Source organism: Aythya marila (genome assembly GCF_965140915.1).
Source record: "Aythya marila genome assembly, chromosome: 25".
NCBI lineage: Eukaryota > Metazoa > Chordata > Aves > Anseriformes > Anatidae > Aythya > Aythya marila.
The window spans coordinates 3,364,164-3,387,058 of record NC_139066.1 but is presented as its reverse complement, the minus strand read 5'-3'; the positions used below and the strand labels follow the sequence as shown (position 1 = coordinate 3,387,058).

General features: G+C 44.3%; 1 protein-coding gene across 2 annotated transcripts in view; it reads right to left on the bottom strand.

Moving 5' to 3' along the window:
- MAP3K3 (mitogen-activated protein kinase kinase kinase 3) overlaps window positions 1-17,654 on the bottom strand; it is a 42,112-nt gene extending 24,458 nt beyond the window's left edge. For both annotated transcript variants that reach the window (XM_082779208.1, XM_082779209.1), the window contains exons 1-6: window positions 17,497-17,654; window positions 10,286-10,407; window positions 9,847-9,936; window positions 6,676-6,716; window positions 1,804-1,903; window positions 396-509 (exon numbers count right to left, since the gene is read on the bottom strand). In XM_082779208.1, coding sequence (XP_082635334.1) covers window positions 396-509; window positions 1,804-1,903; window positions 6,676-6,716; window positions 9,847-9,936; window positions 10,286-10,407; window positions 17,497-17,500 — 471 coding nt within the window. In that variant the 5' untranslated portion in view covers window positions 17,501-17,654. The remainder of the gene's footprint in view (window positions 1-395; window positions 510-1,803; window positions 1,904-6,675; window positions 6,717-9,846; window positions 9,937-10,285; window positions 10,408-17,496) is intronic.
- Window positions 17,655-22,895: the final 5,241 nt, after the last annotated feature.

Genomic DNA, 22,895 nt, shown 5'->3' with positions numbered 1-22,895 from the left:
CAACTTGTGCTTTCTTAAAGACAAGATAATTACGTGCAGTTTTGACACTGTGCTACTAATTGAAACTTAAAAAAGCTCTCTATGAATCAAACTCATCAAGAGTTTTCTGCATACAGTCATTGGGTACTCCACATAAAACATCCTTCATAATTACAGCTTGAAAACATCTTTTCAATAGTTTAGTCCCTAAACACCTGCTGCAGCCAGAAAAAAAAGAAAAAGAAAAAAAAAAAAGAACAACAAAACAAACTCCCCCATAGGTAAAGCCAAAACAAAGAGAATAAACATATTCATGTGTGTCTCTGAAGCAGAAAAATCTTACTAATTCCTATTATGCTTGGATAAAATCACCATTACGACTACATTTTGCTGCAGTCACAGAAGTTGTTACGTACATGGTTTCTGTCTGGAGACAGCAGTAATATTCTAAGGCTTTTCACATTAGAGCTTCGGTCTAAGAGATCTACTGCTTTATCCAGGTCATCTTGGTTTTTCAGAGGAATCGATAGCTGCAAAATACAGAACATAAAAGAATCATTAGAAAGAACAGAAAAAAGAGTCTACTTCTGCAACAGGAATTTAAACAAGACGTAAAAAATAAAAGTAAGATCAGAATATAGAATAGGATTCTGATTGCTCAATTATGCCACAAGTTTTCATCACAATATTGTCTTACTGTCCTTTTATACAGAGCTTTCCTTCCATACCATCAGAAAAGTGGTTGACCTCATGCAAATTTCCCTAAGGCAACATCCACAAAATACTAATTGCTACCTGAATTCATTGCTTGCTAAGAACAAGTCAGAGACAGGCTGACTCCCTGATGAGAACATTGTCTCTGAATATTTATGAATCCAGACCTAACAATCAAACAAAAACTAGGTTTCAGCTAAGAGATGAACACAGGGAAGATTTACGCTCTGAAAGAGGGAATCAAATAAGATTTTAAAAACTTGCTGGTAAAACCCCATTAAATTACCCTCAGACACCTTCTATTCCACAGCCAATTCACATCTAGATACGTGGATGTTATTAACACTGAAGAAATACTTTCATTTTGTTTGACTTCTACTGGTGAATGGGGTTTTACATCTCTTTCATAGGAATGCAGTCTCTAACAACACAAAGGCAACACTACAACAACAAAACAAACAAACAACAACAAAAAAACAGGAAAAGCCAGGAGAAAGCCAAAAAATACTTAAATTGTTAACACAGACTACCCAGTTCCTCAGAGACAAATGCATACTCCCCAGGTCACTTTCTTTTATCAACTACGGTGCCCATAATCCCTCACAACCACTCGATAGCATTCCCTGTACCCTCACTCATGTTGTTTGCCTGCGAGCTGAGCAATGTGCAGAAGGGTCACAGCCAGCAAGAAGTAAATGTGTTACAAATGCCTGGATGGCAAACTAGACACTTCTAAATCTGTTCCTGGACAGCTAAAGAAATGATGTGGGGACTGCCTGTAGTCTGCAGACTGCGTATCTACTGGCCTGTGATAGTTGGTTTCAATAGCCAAAATACTTCAATTAACTTGCTTTTACTTCCCCAAGAAAGTCTCCCAAATAACACCAGTAGGAAGACGCAAGATGATGATGTCTACAATACAGACATCAGTGTCATGTTCTGTCTGTATCAGCACATCTTCCTCTGGAGCAGAGAGATTCAATCATGGGTCCATATTAGAGGGAAAAATTAAAAATTAAATTTAAAGGCACACAATTTGGGATGGAAAAAGGAGGCATCATCTAGAGAGATTGTTGCATTTTTTTGGACACTGATAAGAATGCTCTGTACCTCATTGTTCATGTAGTGGAGGTCCAGGGGCTGGCCAAAGGCTGTTTTCACTTTCTGTTGCACATCTTCATAGCGCACAGGACGGACAAATGGGATAATTCTGGAAAAACAACAAGAAAATTACTTATTGAATTCAGACATATACCTGATAATGCAATCAAATTAGATGGTTGAATCATTAAAAAACAGAAACAGAACACAAATGTTTTACTTTCATCCTCAAATCGGTAATTATCTTTTTAAGCTTGAATTAATATTATTTATTTTAGCAAGGAATTGTTAATCTCTGGTGCATTTGCAAATTGGTTCACCAAAATGCAAAATGCAACCTCAGAATTATTCAGCTGAAGACTTCAAATAGAATGCCCTTGCTCCTGGATAGAAAAGTATCCTTTACTGAATAAATTTCTTCCACATAAGAGGACACAAATCTACTATGTATGTTGGCTTAAAGAATACCGCCTCAGGCACTAGACACACACAAATACATTTAGTGAGATTTATGCAGCAAAAGGCCCAAAGAACAAAAAGGCATTTTGGTTTAAATACTCTGATATCTGAACAAAAAAACTCAGTTCTTAATATTTTCCAAAATGTGTTCCAACTGAAAGGTTTCAGCAAACTTTCCCACAGCAAGTTAGGCCTGGACTCCTGAAGGAAGGTATCGGCAGGCAGACACAAAGGAACCTCAAAGCCCTCAATCCCAAAGGTGATCGGGGACATGAGCTCCACATTTGCCCTCTGCAAATTCAAGTCAAACTCCAAACACCCGAAACACAGACTCACCACCCTGTTTCTGTAGTTCTACCTCGAACCCAACAAGCAGCAGCTTTTCCTCAGGAGTTGAAGACAAACCTAACTCACGTGCAACTGTTGGTCACTCGTGGCTTTTTTTCTTTTAATTTTGGTTTTTCTCTCTCTCTTTTAATTACAGAGGTGTAATATATCAAAACTTAAATACTGCTTCAGCTGTAACAACATCTGACTTATAGTAATTCAAAATATTTATATACAGCAGATCAATCTCAATCTCATCATAATCTCATGTGTCCTCCCTACTTTAGTAAAAGAGACAGATTTAAATAAAATACATGTAAGTATTATTCTTGTGTGCTTACATGTAATGCAACTCTGGGCATATCCACCAACGGACTGACAATTAAAATACACAGAGATATAATTTTTTCTGATCGCTATCTGTGAGCCCAGACTTTGTGGCCCACTAAAATCCTTGTCCTGACATCCAGCCGTTTCCTTGCCAGCTGAGTGGCAGAGCGTCCTAGGCCAATAACACATCAATGGCCTCAAGAAAGCTGAAATGGCAACAGGTACAACTGTCCTAGGGGAACCCTGGTGCACACCACAGCACAGGCATGCTTTTAAGAAAAGCGCAGTATAGATTTCTTTGTTAGGTATTTATTACCATTTTGCCTCCATGAGGATAGAAGCGATAATGCTTTAGGCATAGCAGTAAAACGAAGTTCCAGCAAAGCACCTAAAACTGTTTATTTTGCTGGAACGTTCTCCTGCAGGAAGTTGCCAAGTACTCAGAAAGTTGCTACCTTGACGGCCATGGAAAAAGACGATTTTGCCTCTCTCGGAAGAATAATCAGCCAGTAAAATGTGCTGGGTCAAGAACTGGAGGACTCAAATGTAAACTATAGCTTACAACTCGTCAGACCTTATTTTAGTGAACCAAGGATGCTGACCGCCCAGAAATCCATTTAGGTGGTTGCTCCTGCCTTCGGGCTCCTGCAAGCAGACTCCTCGCCATCTGCTGCCACAGGCCACAAGACCAGGCTGCCTCCTGACTGCAGGTCCAACAGCTCTAGGGATGTGGCACTGCCGTGCGGGGAGCTATCAGAAAGCTCTGAGATTGCAATTTCAGCTCTGCTGAGCTGAAATATTGGCACAAAAAATGTGGTTATTTATATAAACATGGCACTGCTTGGCAACTCTGCCATCAAGAAGAGCACAGACTACCTGAACGGACCACGGATGCTCGAGATCCATCTTGCTCGCAGCTTGGTGAAACCCTGAATCCCTGGGGGCAATCACACAGCTTTGTGCTGAACCTGACCTCAGGACAGAAGGCCCAACTTCCAGAAAGTCCATCCAGCACGCTTTGCCAACACTCAGTGTCCTTTCTCTACATGCAGCCTTTGTTTTAAATAGTTCTAGTGTTAGTTGGCTTCCTCAGCCACTTCCCAGGAAGGGTTCATCTCGCTACCAGACCTACAACGTTCAGCAATTTAGAAATAATTGTCCTTGTTAAAAACACAGCCCACAATAACATTTTCTACATATTACTAAGAAAGCCGTCCATGAAATTATAGCACTCTGGCACCGTAGAAATGTAATTTAGCTCTCAGCTGAACTGAAGCCCCTTATGAAGGCTTCCATTCTGTGCTCACGGCATTGAAAAGCAGAGCTGTTCTCAGGTGCCACAAATTCTATTAGTGTAAAAAACTCCATGCACTCTTCTAACACAAAATCATGGACTGCATGGTTTAAGGAGCCCATTCCTGCCTCACCACCTTAAATATTTGTGGTCAGCTCTGGCAGCTCCTCTGAAACCCAGCACACACACTTACATTCTCGGGGCGAGCTCGCTGTCTGTAACTGCATACCGCTCTGGGAATGGGGAATTCAGGCAAGCGTAACTGCATAATTAGACTAACACACAATCAACCTTTTCATTTTAATGTTACTTCAGGAAAACCTTCCTTCTCCCCGAGCTCTGTGCCATCCTAAATGCACTCAGGCAGGAGACACAGAAGGTGACGGGACTGTGGTGACAGGAGTTCGCTTCCGAGGTGCCTTGTCATGACACGCTATCGCGACAAGCTGTGACACCTTGCACAGCGGCTCTGTCACAGTCCCCACAATGACTCTGACAGAGCAGAGTGTCCAAAATCGTTTTTTTAGTCATAAAATTCACCATACAGGACTTAGGCGAATGTTACTGTTCAATTTTTTGAGGAAAAAATTAAGTTATTCTTTACGGTTTGCTTTATCAACAAAAATTGTTTTCCTATTTTAACAAAAATACCTACATTCGACAAAGGACAACACTTGAGGAAGAGTTTAAGCAGCCCAGTCGATAACCTTTGCTAGTAACAGGCCGTTAGGATCTCTGTACATAACATGTACTGAGGTACTATCAAACATATAAAGATGTTTTATTAAATTTGTGTTTTACCATCAAATCATGAACTGCTTCATGTTGAAAATATACTGCCTGCAATGGAAGGAACCAAAGGATTTCTATAGGATGCCTGTAAGGAGTAGCGTACAAATTCATGCTTACAATCCAATTGATTTCTTCAGAAAAAGGAAACTGGAACATAAATAACATCATGATCCCTTTTCGACCTCAGTGGAGGCCCAAGAGGACCCTCAAAGAGGCTGCAAGCAAGCCTGGAGCCTTCCTGTACATTCACATGGCCTCTGACCAGCTATGACGGTATCGAGAGGTCCTCTCAAATATGAGACAATTTAGGGCCTTTTTGAGACCAGCTTTTGAAAGTTCGAGGCAACCGTTACAGCTTCCAGGAGCTCCCACTGGTACAGCATTTGCACTCTGTTGGCTGCTCCAATACACTGAGCTATAACCAGCTCCAGCATCATGGTCCAAACTGGACCAAACACAGAGCATCAGGAGAATGTTCATTAAAATAATCTTAAATTGAGGCCTCGATGTGAAAAATGAACTATGAACAACAGGGGAAAGCTTTAAGCCATAATTAACAATGCGTTGATTGCTTTATTATTTTATATCCAGACGCTATGAGCAGTCAAGGTTTAACTTGATTTACTAAACTAGATACATCCTTATCTCTAAACCCTTTTTGGTGCATGCATAAGCACAAGATGCATTTTTACAAGACCTCTGTGAATGTTTGACTGGCACATCAACAATGTGTGTAATCAACCGATGCAGGTTGTCAGGTTCTCCAAAATTAAGGTGTATTTTATAACCTCCTGCAACAAACAAAACAGGAGCCCAAAGTGCCAAAGAACATACCAATAACTTCCTCTGAAAAGCAACAGTTAGTGATCCTTTAACAATGAGCATGAACAGTGCAAAATCAACTTGTGACAGAGAAAGTGTGTACTAATCACACCTGAGCTCCTCTGACAAGAAAAATGAAGGGATTATATGATGCACTAGTATCTTAAGAGTATGTGTAAGGTGGTCTTAAACCTCAGTAATGACCTTCTGCATACACAAAGTCACAAGATTTACAAAACGAGTAAAATTTACTCGTGTGAGAAATTTTCTTTCAGCAAGAAAAACTCATATATGCAGAAGAGCAGGGAATGAAAGACCTGACTAAATTTTACCCGCTGGACACAACATTGCGAACAAAAAATGTCCATTCAGTTGTGTTTTTTTTTTTTTTTTTTTTTAAGAAAACATCTCAATACCATGCATCAGAGGAAATAACAAGGAAACAGAGACCAATGAAACACCTTCCCTTGCTGTGTATGTTGTTCAGTCACAGCAGGACAGCAATAGTGATAGGTCATCAGGAAGTGACAAACTAGAGAAGAATGAAGCTAGTTTGATTAGCTTCATTTGGTTTTAGTTAAATGAAACAAAAGTGAAACATATCTGAGATAAAAAGACAGGCTGGAAGCTTACTTAATATTACCGCAATTCACTTACAAATAGATATTATGGAAATAAATAAGAGGAAAGTTATTTTCTAAAAAAATAAGTTGTGTATAATCTGTCTTTAATGACAACATTTCTCACTACTGTGTGTGTTTTTCACTCAGCATCAAGGAGAGTGAAGCCAACAAGATATTTAACCTGACTAAAGTATTCTGCTAGGCAAAATATTAAAGTAGCGAAGACAGACTCACCGCCTTTCTCCATGATATTCAAACTTTATCCTTACATCATTCTGCATAAAAAAGAACAAAAACTTAGTTCACAATGAGAACTCTGACATACACAGAATAAAGCAAATGAATGGAGCACATAAGGATTTTAAGGCCCAAACACAAAGCAGGTGATTCTGTGACTGCAGGAGGCACCAACTCCTAAAAGGCTAACCAGAACACAACAAATCTGAGGGCGTCAGCTTCCATGGAGAAAGTCAACTGTAGACAATTAAGAGGGTGGCATGTGAGCACAGCACCATGTGGAATGGAGAAATTGCTAAGGGAGAAAGAGAAGGAAAGGGGGTAAAAACTAAGTTGTAATCTGTATTAAATAGTTAATTTATTTTATTTAATTTAAATGTATTAATTGCCATTTAAACAGAGGACACATTTAATTATAAAGAAAATTAATCCATCTTTAATATTGCATGGCAGAAGCCTGAAATGGTGTCCAACTGCATATTCATGGGAACTGAAGCTGATTTTATGAATCCTCAAAGCATTTCTTCATGGTAGAAAAGAGGCACACAGAGAACACACCACATTTTTCACTCTTCAGACACAGACAAAGTCTCTGCTTTTGCAAAAAAAATCAGTCCCTGAAACTCAAACTATGAGAATAAAAACAAGTTAACTATTATGTCACCTTTGAAAGTGCACAGGGTTATCATCCATATCTGGCAGATGGTTAATAGCCCTGCCTGCACAACCTGTGCATTTCCCTGTAAACTCAGAAGATGCTGGATGACACGGAAGAGTCAACATGCTGAACTTTCAACTCTGGAGATCAAAGTTCAAATCCCAATTTAGGTCACAAAGATAAAAATAAAAGGGAAAAATCTGCTCTGATAAGCCTCCATAATTTCTGCTGCACAATTTATGTGATTGGAGTAGATTAAGCCATCTGTGAAAGCCTTAGACAATAGGCAATCATACATCTAGGAACTTCAAAAAAAATGTGGCCAGGAAATGCTCTTTAGCTAGAGGAAATATCTGGCAGGCCTAGTGGTCAAGAATGCAGTTCAAAGGGACCCATGCAATCACTGCGAGTACACGGTATTCCTGCAGCACTACTGTAGGTACATAATTGATCCGAATTGAGCTTCCCAATCACAGCAACAATAATCTGCAGGTGGGTAATTTACGCATCAGCTTTACCAAAGACAGTTTCTTAGATGTGGGAAGAAAAGGAATTTACCCTAGAAAGACACCAAAACAAAGCACATTATAGAGAAATCATTTTAACAGAACAGTAAAAGAAAAATGCAACAAACAGCGTAAGAATAACAAGCTATAAAAGAGGTCCACCAGCTAACTATTGATGAAACAGATGGATACTGATGGATAGAGGAATGAGCTCTTAATATTATGATTTTCTGGGAAGGAAGGCTCTAGGTTTTTTTTTCTATACAATTCTAGGTAATCCAGTCTAAGTGAGTTAAATAGGACCAATTGGATGAAATTATGTGACAGTAGTTGTATAGATTAAGTTTCTGACCCCAAGATGAATTCTGGGTTTAGACATTTTAGGTTTCATTATTTTAACTAGAAAGAACTAAAAAAAAAAAATAATCTTCAGGGCTTTGCAGAAATTGTTCTTCAACTTGCTGTTACCTGAAAAAAAAATATCTTCTCAACTCTGCTGTACCCTTTCAAACTAATTTGAAATTAGTTTGTAATTTCAAATTTGTAATTTGTAACAAAAAGAAAGGGGAAAAGCGATCATGGGTACTGACATAATTTGGCATTTACCTCCTGATAATTTTTCCAAAAGGATCAGACACTGTCTGTTTCAAGGAATTCAAAGTCATCTTAGTGTTTCAGGGAGAACTTAGAAGAGTTAAACTATAGCACTTCTCATTTCCTTTGAAAGTACAGCAAACTTATCTCCTATACAAACTGCTTTTCAAAGTGACTCACATAAACTGTCCTAAGAGAAGAGTAAGAAAACAAATCCAAGTTTGGGGCTTTAGTGTTCCAGCTCTGTGATGTGGTATCATAAAGACTGATTACAGATTGTGATTTAAGACTTCACTGAATTTACATTTCAGAATGATTTGGAAAGGGTTCTGTACTGCTCCATCTATGGATTTGTCCAGACATTCAAAGAAATCCCAGATCCCAGCTGAACAAGTAGATTATGAGCAGCCAAAGCACAAGGAAGAGACAGACATGAACTTTAAAGCCTGCTCCAGCAAGCTTATGTCTGTAACAAGCATATAACTGGAAAGAGTGATTTTACCAGTATCAACAACTTCTCATGTTAACTCCAATCTAATTATGAGGAACTTGATTTAATTCTTTAAGACAGTAGTGGACAAACAGTTCTGGACTGAAACTGTTAATTCTGCACTGAAGTATTTCATTTACATGATACGCAGCATACAGTGCCAGAGCTACATTACTCTGTCCTTTCTTTCTACCAGAAAGTCAATGCAATAGTTTTCTCAAAAAAGAAAAAAAAGCTTCTAGCAACACGAGAGAGAAATTCTAAAGTATTGACCCTGCCACTTATTACCTTGGGAAAAGTATTTCATTTGTAAAATGGATTTTACATCCCCATACTCAAATAAGGATGAGCTTCATTCCCCTCTTCATGTGACATAGGATGGGTAACTCCAGCCAAGCCTCCCCACGAAGGATGCTGGCTGCATTCAGACACCTGTAAATGGCTGTTTCCTCTTTCACAGAGGCAAGATTTATTACAGTTTCACTAAAGCCAGCCCTTTCAGATAATCCCCTTCACTGTACTTGAACCAACTTCAGTTTGACTCACTTTCATCAGGATCCTCATCCTGTATTCATACGCAGTCTGAATCATGTGAAGATTAAGACCAGCATTAGTTCATTACCCAACAGACTGCTTTATGCAACTGTGAACTTCAGTGACCTTCTTTTGAATCAGAAATTGAAATACTTGTTTCCTTTTCATCATTACTGCTTCTCCGTTCTCTGCTTCCCTCTGAATTTAAGGATTATTTCCACTACAAGGAGAAGTACACGCTACTGCCATATGACAGAGTTAGTAATGAAAAGCTCTCCTGGCCTCCCACACCTGCTTAAGTGAATTCTGTAAATGCTGCCACGCACAATTTAAAAACATGCTCCTAATTCGTAATTGTTAACACTGAATAGGACGCAAGCTCTTACCGGAATTTTTTTTTCTTCCACTGCAGAGGCACACTGGTTTGTTATTGCAGGGCTGCCCAAGAGGGGTGGACTGCTGGCATTGTGTTTTTTCTTTAAGAATGATAAAAAAAAAAAAAGTAATTAAAAAAAAAAAAGGCAATATGGACTGCAAAACAAGAAAACCACTTGGTAAACTTTTAAGCTATTCTACACAGATCAAATACCATCAAAAACACACGTGGGAGGAAGATGGAGTGCTGAGGTACCCAAACTGCACCCTCCTTGGTCCATGAAGGTCAGCAAGTGAAAAAAACACAGGGAGCTAATCCAGTGGTGATGCTTCAGCTGCCAGGCCAGAAGCACAGGACAGAAGACAGGCAGCAGACCCACTGTCAACCCCACGCACCCCTCCTGAGTCCAGGCAGCAATTTCGGGTACCCGTTGCCCAGCCTATTATTACCTGTTTGTTGGAGTGAGCGGTGTCTTTGTTCTTCATGGTATCAAATCCAGTCAGCCTGTGCCGTCGGCTCATCTGGAGTGCTACCAGGTCCTTCATGATGGAGTTCAAGGCCTCTTGTTCGTCTGCCATGGAGGAGAATTTTAGCAGTGAGTTGCCTGAGTGAGCATCAGCTCTGACGCTTCTGCACCTGTTTTCTGCTGGATCACAGAAATGCAACCCTTTGAGAGATCTCTGTAAATACACTGACATTTCATCCAGTCATAAAAGCCCAAACTCAACCTAATATCACAAGGTAGCAAACAGACAAGTTTGAAGTCTCTTGCCCAATGTCACAGAGGATCTGGCCATAGGAAGGCTCGGAACAAACATCCCAGCCTCTGGTTCTGTTAAGATGGCTTCAGAACAAACAGCACGACTTGGAAAGATTTGCTGCATCACCACAGGTCACTTCGGAAGAGCAAACTGACGTGCTCCTGCCAAGGAAAACCCAGTAAGAATCTCTTCCTCCCAATCCTATATCCTGTTACCTTACAACTCTTGCTTGCCAGTGGAGCAAACCGCAGCCAGCAGAAAGAAAACGAAGATCTGGCCGGTGAGCCAGCTTAGGACATCTCAATTCAGATCCATTTGTACTGGTACCTCCCCAAACCGTTCTCTCTTCCCCCAAAGAAGAGAGCTCAAAACATCTTAGGAGACTTCAAGACCTACTGAACAGATCCAAACTGACCAGCACTAAGAACTCCCTGCTGCCAGCACACAGTGCAGCAGATTCTCGTCAAGGCTTCTTGCAAATGCATAAAAATAAAAAGACACAGAGAAATATTTCTTACGTACACTAGACTAAAGCTTTTCTGATGCTAAGACTCCTGATGTGACCGATTTCAGGTGTTCTCTTGAGGAACGCACAGCAGCCGGGCTGTGATGGATGCCAGCACAAAGGAAGGTGTTTAGCAGCTACTGGAAAGAACCCTTTGCTTCTGCAAGCATAACAATCCTAAATTACTCGATGCATTGTAAAAGGGGAAAAAAAAAAAAAAAAGTTGAAGTTTGGTTCAAAATGGGACTGGGCTAGTGTCTTTGCTCCTAGGTCCGTGCCATCTGTGCAACAAAGCAGCATCAGATGCCACCACCGAGATGATCCACTAATGGCATGCTCATGCCTACCGCATTGCTGGGCTGCGGTTTCACGTACGGACTTGGTGTTTTGGGGGATAAAGCCTTGTTTCCTTGGCAAATAACGTGTCCAGTTCAATCCTTCCTGATATTGAGGAATAATAGATGCATGAAACATGAACCAGTGATCAGATCAGCTCTAAGCATGCCCAGAAGGACAATCTGCCCTGTCTAAGGGTCTAGTTGGACTTTACCAGCAATTCTGGGTGCAAAGCTATGCTTTAGGGGCTTTTTTTTTTTTTGGGTAGGAACATTTGGAAGTGCTGTTACACAACACAGGCACAGATGACACCCACCCTTGCACGAAGTGTGTCAGGTAGGCAGGTTTGAATATCTCAGGTTCCTCCTTTCTCCCCAAGTTCCTGAAACATGGGTTTGACACGACTGAACTGAAACGAGAGTTTCTGAGGCTGATGTGTAAATAACCGAGAAGTTCTTTCCTAATTCCAGCAGGGCTCCACCTTTACTCACACGCCAAGGTGCTGATTCAGATGGGTGCAGGCTTACATTGGGAATTGGTGCCCTGGGACCAGCTGTAGGTTAAGTGACAGGCTGGGGTGCACCTGCATTTCCCTGGGAAGGGGACTCTCTGGGAGCAATCATTTCTTCAGCTTCACGTTATGCTTTCATCCAGGGGTGTCTCTCCATAAAGCTGCCTGATGTTTTATGCAGGAGACTGCGTTCAGAATTAAGCAGTGCCTCAACAACACATTTTTGCAGTGCTTAAAGCTGACAGATGCGGGACACGTCCAGCTCCTAAAGCACGCAGGGAACAAACACCACCAACACTTAGGAGCAAAAAGGATGAAAACACACCTACGTGTACGGGGGCAGCATCTAAACCAGCCCCAGTCGGAACAGAAGCCACACTACCACTGCCTTTGTTCCAGCCCCTGGTTCCTGCCCAGTTCTGTTTCGCCTCCCTGGCAGGATGGAGAGGTAGAGCAGAAGTACTTCCAGAAATACTTTGCTGGTAAGGCGATGGAAGCTCTCGTTTTACTATTTTTTCCTGAGAGGCAGCTTTATGCACCCCGCCAAAACAAGAGCGATGGGTTAACCACTACACAATCTGGATCATATTCCCATTAAACTTTTTCCAGTTCATTTAAACCCAGTCAATAGCCATAGACCTCGGCAGTCCTTCAACGCGTGGAGCAGGTGCTCTGCAAACAACCAGGGGCATTTCCTACCAAGGTTACTCAGCTTGGGTGTTTGCTAAGAGCCACTGACAAACAAATTAATTGTTTCCAGGATTTTGATTGCATCAAGAATCGGTAAATGCAACACGGAGCTCCTCCGGTAGCTTGAGGGCAATTTTGGAGGGTTAGCATCCCGCTCTCAGATCGTGCTTTCATCCCATTGCTGTCCCAGCACCACCAAGAAAAGGATTATTTGGATTTTAATGAGGTGTTGTGTCACTTATTAAGACATAAATCTGATCCAGTGTTGTAAGTGAAACAGAATCATTACGCCTCGGCCAGGCAAGAGAGGGGAAGGGAAGGAGCTCTCCCCACGTCACTTGCAGGAGGCGTTAACTTTGAATAAAACCTTTCAAATTAAAGCAGAGCACAGCAAACAAAGTTAAAAAAAAATAAAATGCACCAAATCACAATTTTCCAAGGCAAGCTGGATGAGATAACTACACTGTGGTACTGTTCCTTTAATTTCCATCTGCATGCTCAAGGAACCAGGCGATCAGTAACCCACCCAAAGCAAGAGGGTGCTTTCTGAGAAGTGCACGGCTAAGGGAACTGATTCCTATCCCTATCTCAGTACTCAGTAAACCTTTGTGCGAGGAAAATGTGAAAAAAACAAGTGAATGAAGTTCAAGTTGCAGGTAGCTGACAGCACAGCTCCTTTTTAAAATTGTTTCCAACTCTACACTGAATGTTTAACCTTTTACCTTACTGGAGCGTCTCCAGTTTGCTCTTCTTCTTGAATCTTGGTTGATGTTAAGCATAACCTCTGAGTAACCTGGCCAACGAAGACTGGGACTCTGCACAAGATGCTGCAAATTAGGGACTGGCACGTCCCTGGAGTGCCTGCCACCCAAAGCACGGCGTGAGGAGCAGGGACACGAGTTTTCCACTACAGTGCACTTGGGGTTTGGCCAGATACCAGGAGGAGGAAGAAGCGCTCATCTTGGCAGCTGGTCAGGGCTCCTTTGGGCAAGCAAAACAGCTACAAGAACGGCTCAGAACTGAGCACTCATGACAAGAAATCAAATCAATCAAGGAACCCATCAGTGAATGAGGAGTTGCATCTAAACAGCACGACACATCACTCAGAAACCAAGAGCAGCAGGTACAAGGGGATCACTGTATGGGGGCGTCGGGTGCCAAGACCCCAGCTGATTTTCTGCCTCTTATTTGGGCAAGGAGTATGGGCATTTAATCACTTCTCCATCTCTTGATGTAGATGATAATTCAACCTGTGGATTCACAGGAAAGATGTTAAGCTCCTAAGGGCGGCAGCTAAACTCTGGCTGGTGCGCTGCGAGGGCTGCGCAACGCTTACTGCGGTCTGGGCTTCATCTCTAATGCTGAAAGCTTCCATCCAGGCAGAGAGGAACACGCTGGAACGGGGCAGGCTGATGGAACAACTGCAGGTGAATCTGAGTCTGATGCAATTACGTTTTAGTAGGCTCATAGCAGGCTGTCAGACCCCTAGGAACTAGGGTTGGGTTCGGGTTAGGACCCCAGTACCAAAACATATCCTATAATTCATCCCTATGTTGGTGAGATAAAAAGAGAAACAATCCATTTCCTAACATAAAACCAAGGCCAAATATTGATTTGAATGTAATGCATGGAAAAAATGTTTCCATTTCGGACAGCCTTGTGATGGATTTAGCGTTGAGGAGCATGAATACTTCTTTATTTCCATCAAAATAGCTGATTTCCAGCGGCTGGCTTTAAGGAAGCACGAGCAGCATCGCATTAATCACACAATGCAAAAGTTATTACAAATGAAAAATAAGCAATTTTTGAAGCTCACTGAGAGCCCCTGTTTTGCTAGGTCTCCACTAGGTCTGGGAAACACAGTTCTGCTTTGTGCGGGAAAGATGTTGTCCAGGAAATGCTTTTCATGTTTTAAAAACTACACTCAAGGATTTTTATAACATCGATAAAGGGGAACTGCTGCTCACGGAGAAAGCTGTTCCTCTGCATAAAGCGTTTATTTCAGCTCACACACGGCTTACTGCACGGGCCCGAGCAAGTCAGCGTGTTCGCAATGGCAGAAAATAGAAAGAGTTTTGAAAAAAAAAAATCACAAAGTTCAAACAGAGTAAAAGTATCTGCACACTGGTGAAAACAGGAAGTCTGTAAACCCCTATAAACCAAGATGCTGCTTTATACAGTGTGATAACACAAAGCACGATGCTGCAGCTGTTTAGGAAAAAAAAAAAGAAGAAAATCGAACAAATAAGGGGTTGTTTGTTATCTCCCCCCAACAATAGCAAAGCCAATTGCTTGCACAAACGATCAGCAGATGCAGGGGCAGTGAGTAAGGATCACAAGTTAGGGAGAGAAATTGTGCGTGTCTGCAGAGCTTTCAAGCATTTTTTTGGGAAGTTTGGATGCTGAGCCCCTCGCAGCACTGCGCTGATTGTAGTGCTGGGTATTCTGCCACACTGTCCCAGCAAAATGCTGCTTTGCCAGGTTTTTGTTGGAAATCACGAGTGGCTTGGTTTGTACTTTAAAAGAGAAATCAGAGCACGTCCACGAACCTGACGCATGCGAGGTGTGTTTGGGGTCCCCCTCCTCACCGACAGAGCCCCCCGGCAGGATTCGGCCCTGACCTGCAGGCTTGGCCCCCTCCCTTCCCCCCCCCGCCGCCGCAGGGGCTGTCACCGCAGCGAAACCCAGGAGCTGGCTACGGGCAAGCTGTGAGCCAAGGGAAGGAAGTGACACAGGCAGGAAAAAAAGAGCAGATCGAGGGAAAGACTCAACTGCAGCTGGGCCTGCGACGAGCATTTCATCCTAGGCCCTGCACAGGCCACTCGGCCCAAAGGCTGCTCTCCCCTGTCCCACGTCCACGTGCATTTCTCTGGGTGAGCAGCGAGTAGCCCCAGATTCACTACGAAAGGCAAACTTGTGAGATGAACTTGCTCTGCTTTGGCTTTGAGCAACGCTCGCAATGCTTTGTGAAGTTACGACATCAATAAAAGAACTGGTTATGCATGTATTTACTTGAAATGCTGCTGAGGAGCTCCCCGTTGGGAAATCAGCCTCAGCTGTAGTCCCGTCTTTGATCCACCGTCAGCGAGCCTCGGCTGCATCCACGGAGCCCCAAACCTGTGACACTGACCTCTGGTCACCATCCCCTCTGCTTACCTCAGACCAGCCTCCGAAAAACACGAGGGAAGCAAACTAGAGCAGCACGCAGCCCGTTATCCACCAGTCTTGTTAAGACTCGATAATGAGTGCCGCGTTAATTTAGATAAGACCTTTCCTATCACTTTCCTATCAGGAGCAATCTGCTCGCAGCTGTCCCATAATTGCTCCGTGCAGCGCTATGGAGGAGCGCTCCATGAACTGCTCGTTGTCGTTCTGCACCCAGCTGCTTGCAAACGGGCATCCCAAAGCTGCTGGAAAACACTTCTGTGGAAACCCAGCCCCGTCCTTCTCAACTATTTTAAGTCTGCCAGGTACCAGCAGGTTGGTTCCTCCGGGGAAGATACAGACCAAGCAATCCTGCACCTTCCTTTATAACACAGAAACCTCCTTGTGGATGAGCACTTTTGTTGTATTTACAAAATCAGAGCAAGTTACAAGCTTGTTTGAGGTAAGTGCTCCTATAGCTAGGATTGTCCAGGGCCACGGAGGAAGGGAACTTGCTTTACTTCAGCTTTGAGCAAGGTTTGCAATGCTTTATGAAGCTACAGCATAGACCTGGTTATGAGCAAGGACTAAATAATGCAGGTGAGCCTCAGAACAGCAAACCTAGCTGGAGGAAGGGAACAAGCTGCAGCCCACAAGGCACGGCAATTAGAAAAGCAGAAATTCACAGGATCTGCTCAGAAAGTCACAGAACGGGGGAGGCTGCAGGGGGCCGCCAGGAACCGTCCAGTCTGACCTCCCTGCCCAAGCAGAGTGGCCCAGAGCACGTTACATGGGGTAATTCCCCTGCCAGCACGTAAGGGGGGGTAAATTCGGGTTTAGAGAAGTCAATTTTTTTATTCTCTTACATAAGAGACATCTCTTTAAACTAAAAAGGAAATGAGGCAACAAAACAAACAAACAAAAACAAAACCCAAGAACGTAACCAGTTCTTTACAGAAGGCATAACTTCAAGAAAACACATGTTAATCATTCAAATTCGGTGCTGCCAGCTTTGGAGACCAACTTTTTAGTCTGGAAAGAGTTCACCGAACTCCTTTAGGTGTTTTTGTGCGTGATCCTCGGAGTTAAACGCAGCCAGCAAGCTTCAATGGAAGCTCCTGGAGGAAGCGGTGCCTTGACAGGCCTGGGACCAACGTGACGGACAAACACCCTGCGGGCCCCACAGCCACCTCACTGGCCCCACAGACACCCTGCTGGCCCCACGGCCACCTCACCGACCCCACAGCCACCTCACTGGCCCCCCAGCCCAGCTGGAGGCCACCGGCAGCCACCCCCCGAGCAGCCCCGTGCTGCCCCCCACCCAATTTACCCCACACCACCCGCCGACGCGCCCACGTTCGGCCCCACCACCCCGATTTTTTGATGAAAAAAATAAAAAAAAATAATAATTATTAAAAAAAAAAGAGCCTGGCAAGCACGGGCTGTGCGTGCTGCCCGGCGGCCTCGCTCTTTGCCAGAGGGCCCCGAAGCAAAACCCAGGGACCGGGACGGGTCCCGCGGGGCCCCCCACACCCCCCGGGCCCCCCCCCAGCCCCCGGTCCCCTCCTGCCTCGTCCCCTCCCGGTTTCCCTCGGCCCCCCCCAGGCCCCTCGGTCCCCCCCAGCCCCCCCGGTGCCCCCATCTCCCCCTCAGGCTCCACCCCCAGCCCCATAACGCGGTCCAGGCCCCCCCCGGTTCCCCCCCGTGTCTCACCCATGGCGGCGGGGGGCTGCGGGCTGCTCTCCGGGGCTGTCACCGCCGCGGCTCCATGGCGGCCGGGCCGAGGGGGGAGGGCTCAGGGCCGCCACATTGCCGGGCTCCTTCCGGCGGCCCCGTGAGGGGAGGGAAAGGGGGAGGGGGGGGGGAACCGGGGGAAGGGAGGGGGAGGGGGGGGGGTTGGGGCGGTGCCGATCGTTCCCCGCCGCCGCCGCCGCCGGGAGCAAAACAAACGGCTCGGCCGCCGCCGCGCACCCGCCGCCGCCTGCCAATCACAGGGGCCGGCCCGCCGGCGGCAGCCAATGGGGGCGGCGCGGCTCGCCAACGGACGGCTCGGCCCGCCAATCAGCGCGCCAAGGAGAGGGATGGGGATGGTGGTGGGCCCGCCCCTCCGGCTCGCCACAAGGGGGGTGAGCGGGGAGCCCGCCCGCAGCTGGCTGCCAATCAGCGTGACGGGCGGCACGCGGGGCCCGCCCCCCGCCGCCCTGGACTCGGCGCTGGGTCCTAGAGCCCCCCCCCCGGCACAGGGGGAGGGTGGCAGCGAGGTGAAGGCCCTGCTCAGAAACCCTCCTTTTATTTTTCAAAAGGGCTTCTTTTTCTTGAAAAAGAATACGGTTCCGTTATGGAATAGAGCCTCAAAGCCGCAAAAATGGGATTTTTGGGGGGTTTCAAAGGAAAAAAAAAAAAAAGCATTGGGTACTTACCCCAAGTACCCCCCAAGGCCACCTGTGGGAAGAGCCCTGGCCCAGGGGCTGCCGTAACCCCAATCTGTGCCCGCGTCCCCTGAGCCCCACAGGTACCCCACAGGGTGCAGTGAGGGACAAGTGTCAGAGTAACAGCTTAATTCCCTCATTTGTTAAGCCCGCAAAAGCAATTTCTTACTCTCCACAACACCACAATGCCTCTAGGTCATCACGTATTTATTAAAGATACTCGACGTGGAAGCAAATTCACCTGGATTTCATGCCCAGGAGTGAACTCTAGCCTAGGGGATTTGAAGCTCAGCATTTCCTGCTTTTTATTTAGCAGTCTGACTTAACAAGAAGTGTTTTTGGTGGTGGAACTGCTCACCTGTAGACTCGATGACAATTTCTTCCTCCTCCCGTTCTGGCATCCTTATCTGCCAGGCCACCTCAAACAGACGGCCCAGAAGCAGAACACGTCCTTGCTGAAAAGCTCAGTGCCACAAAACATAAGAAGCTTTGAGGGGGATCACCCCAAAACAAAGCAGACATCACACAATCCAATTGCAGAGGTTTTAGGGCAAAGGAGGACTACTGCAGCTGTCCCATCTAACCAATAATTCCCTCTCAAACTTCATAAATCAACTCATACTTTTGAAATGACGTCCAGGCTTCAGCTGCTCCTTCCTTGCTTCTGTCTCCATTCCACCTGTGGGATGATATTTTGATAGTGCCTTTTTTTTTTTTCTGCACAAGGGACAGCGGGGGGTGTGGTTATTTTATTTTATTTTATTTTTATGAGCAAGTACAGCTCTCCTTCCCTGTTGCTGCACTGGCCACCCCGCTGCTGGGAAACCCACCTCGAGCAGATGGTGCCAGCAGCTGCTTCTCAGTCTGGCAGACATCTAGCAGCAAGTGCATCGTTTTCTAAACGTTTTTGCTCACAACCAACATGGCAATGTCAAAGGGGTTGCATCCACTGGATAAGCCACGCAAAGAAAACCAGACTGGAAAAGAAAGTTTCTTAAGAAGTGTGGACAAGTGCAGGAATCCAGACCCCACACACCAGGAGGAATTTTGGATTTAGCCGAAGCATGATGACAATATCTGTGATGTCATTACTTTTTTTTTTTTTTTTTTTTTTTTGGTAAACTACTTGGGGTAATAAAAAGATCTTGCAATGCCATACTAGATAGACACATTAATCAGTAAAGGAATGCTTAGATCAACAGATCTGGCCTCTCTAGGGCACGAAGCTCTGCACAAAGCCAATAATCTCACTTTGAAGCCAGCCTGCTTTGAGCAGGCGATTGGGCTAGATGGCTTCCCCAGATCTCACCTTGAAGTTCCCACCCAAAACCAAGTCTAATGCTCTCAGTGTTTAGGCTTTTTAGTATCTCTTGAATTGCTTTTCCTGTATATTCCGTCTCATATTCACGCCCAGCTTATAGCCATTTGTTTTCATGTCAAGATTATCCTTTTACTTAAATAATCCTTTCCTCTTCCCTGGTGTTTTCTCTCTAAATACTTCGAGAAGATAATCATATCCCCTTCCAGGCTTCATTTTAATAGATGAGTAAGCCACTCTAACTCTTATAATACAAGCTTTGTATTTGTGGTATCTTCCTGGCAGCCTTTTCTGCCCCCGTTCCAATTTGATTCTTCTCTCTCGATGACAGTATCTTCATCGCCACCAGACCAACTTTCCTCATGCATTTTCACAGCTTCAAGTAGCTCATCGCTATCCTTTATCAACTAGTAAAACCAACTTCCTTTCTGCACTAATTTCCAAGTAATAAACCATTAGCATCCTTTGCAAATTTCTCCTCGCCCCTAAATTCACAGCTTTGCACTTTCCACAGCTACATTTCATCTCATGTCTACCTCTCACTCTTCAAAGTCATCAATTCTCTAAGATATTCTAGTTCCCTCCTATTATTGAAGCCTCCAACTTTTGTTCATCACCAAATTTAATTATCATACTTGCTTTTTGTGCCAAGGACATTATAGGAAGGTTTTAATGAGATTGCTCCTGGGACTAAAACTGAAGAAATTCAGCATTAATTCCCCACTGTGCCAGCTCTGATGTCAAAACACTGTCACCTCACCCTTTGGTATTTTTGTCTCTCTTCCAGTTCTTACGTGGTTTTGAATGAAATTCTCAGTTGAAGTCCTGTTACATGAAAGCTATTACAAGTCCTTTGTGTAGAAAGTGGACTTATTTAAACCGAAGAGACACCAGACTTGCTAATCATCAATTCTGACAATGAATGAGGAGCCCCCAGCAGATGGTAGGAGACAGCCATCCTGGTTAAACGTGCTCTTTCCATCTCCAAGTGCCCAGAAAGCCTGGATTTCACTGAAGTTTTTTCTTGTTCCTCCTTTGAAAACAAATGATTTGTCCTTGATGGTTCATTACTTCACGCACCTATCAAGCCTGATGTGCAAGACAGCAAGTTGTGTCTGCTGATTTGCAGTTCTGTGCTCTTTTGGAGACATTATCATGACCCTGTTTATACACCAGTGGCATTAGACCTTTTTTTGGCCCATTGTAGACTTCCCGCCTGATATTTTATTTTCTAGACAAGCTGGTACACCCTTCCTGGACTGCAGTTACAGTTTCTACCATGAAAATTTAGCAGATGACCCTATTTCATATATCTTCAGGGGAAAAAGAATATACATTTTTTTCCACTTTTACCATCTACTTAGTGATGCACTAATTTTGAACAAAAGAATGAGGTTATTCATTTTACTAAAAACACTATGATACCAACTGATATTCTGTGGGTTTCCACCCTGATTGCCCACATCCTTTTAAAGCTGCTGCTTTCCAGAAAAGCAGCAGCATTTCTGTAAATAACAACGATAAAACATACTTCACACTTCAGCTTCAAGCTATTCAGATTGTTTGAAGCCGTTTTATGTAAAATCATCAGTACAGATATTCACCAAGACTCTACAGGAGCTACTGTGCTTATAGTCAGCTCATTTGTTTTAAAGGAACTTTACAGAGGCCTAATTGTTTAATGCCGTCACACAGCATGAAGCAAGAAAAGGAAATGTAATCCCTATTTTAGGGATTAAAGAGCGTTGCACAGAGAGCCAGTGACTTGTTAAAAGTTACACAGGAAGTCTGGAGTAGGCCTTTGGGATTTTAACTCCTGGCATCTTTTCCCAGTCTCTTAATTGCTATGCCATCATATTTTCTATTCTGGTAGTATTTCCGTTTTCTGAAGCATACCTGTCTGACTCAAAGAGCCTCTTCTCCTTGCTATCAGATGTACTATTTCTTCTTTCCTTCCTGTTTCCCTTCTTGTTTAGGTACACACATCCTTCCTGGGGAGCTTAGCAGTCTCCAGGCTGAGCCTTGTCCCATGCCAAAACTTCCTTATTCAACCTCTCAGGCCACACAGCCAGAGACACTGAACTGGGAGCTGTGCAAAGAAAAAAACCTGGGGAAAGGGGGTGGGTAGCGCAGAAGAAACTCCATAAATCTTCAGACGATGCATGGAAGCGTTCTGCACTCTCTTCTGCAGATCTGAGAAGAGCAGTTACACTGGTTCCAGGCAGTTCTGGCTCTGTGAACACTCTCTTGGTGTTCTCAGCTTTAACACTCCAGGCAGGTTTTTCGATGGAGAACTGACAGGACTGTCATCGTAATCCAGCTTCAGGAGAGTGTGGCACAACACAAAAGGGCCCAAAACCTTACCTCATTACCAACAGAGTGCATCAACCATGTGAAATGCATCCTTAAAAAGGACGAGTGCAGCATTTACTCCCCAGCCTCAGAAGAGCAGCTGGTACCTGTCCTGTCCTGCTGGCCACACTCTGGCCTGCTGCTGTCAGCACTCCAGCAGAGGGGGCTCTGAAGCTGTCTGGTTAAAAAAAATAGGAGCCATTCTCCTGCTTGTAGTGGGCTGAACTGAAGAGAAGGAAGAGGAGGAAGGACGTTAGAAGTATCGTGTGCTTTTAGATCATTACTTGCTTCTGAGCTGGCAATCTGGACCACTTATGGAGCGGCACCAAAAAAAAAAAGCCCAAGATTAAAGCCCAAGTTTGTTACTGTCACTGCATTACTGTAACTAGTGTGCATTACTGCTGGACAGCTTTAACTTTCAAGTATTTTCCAGCCACTTACTGATCAGTGATGAATTACATGCTTTCCACTTACGGCTGCTATGAAAGTAGTGACTTTCCCAGGGTCACACAGCAAGCGAGCTGGCCAGCCACAGCAGATGTCAGCTGTTCCTTAATATTTACAAAGGGCAGAGAACCTCTTGCTGTTTCTTTTTCTGCGCATATTCCTCTGCAGGACGTAATGGCACTTGTTTTGCTACACTGACAAGCAGTCTGTTTCTCTCATCATCTACCAGCTCCTGACTTTTTGCACTAGTAGGTCCAATTTGCAGAAGTTGTCATCACAGTCTTTCCCACAGGACTTAATTAGGGCACAAACCGGTTGCTTCCAGCTGTATTTTATAGACTTCTAGTCTTTATCACCAGAGAGACAGGACGCCCAGAGAAACAGGTAGATTTGTTTGGTTATTGCTGAGCTAGCCTCCACATCCTACCCAACCTACACATTTCTGCATCCTACCGGTCCCTAATGAAGGGAAAACATGGGAAGACAGGTTGAGCTCCCTCAGCTGGAAGGTGACCTACCTCCGATAGCACTGGTCCTATTTTTGTTGCATTCCCCACAATACCATA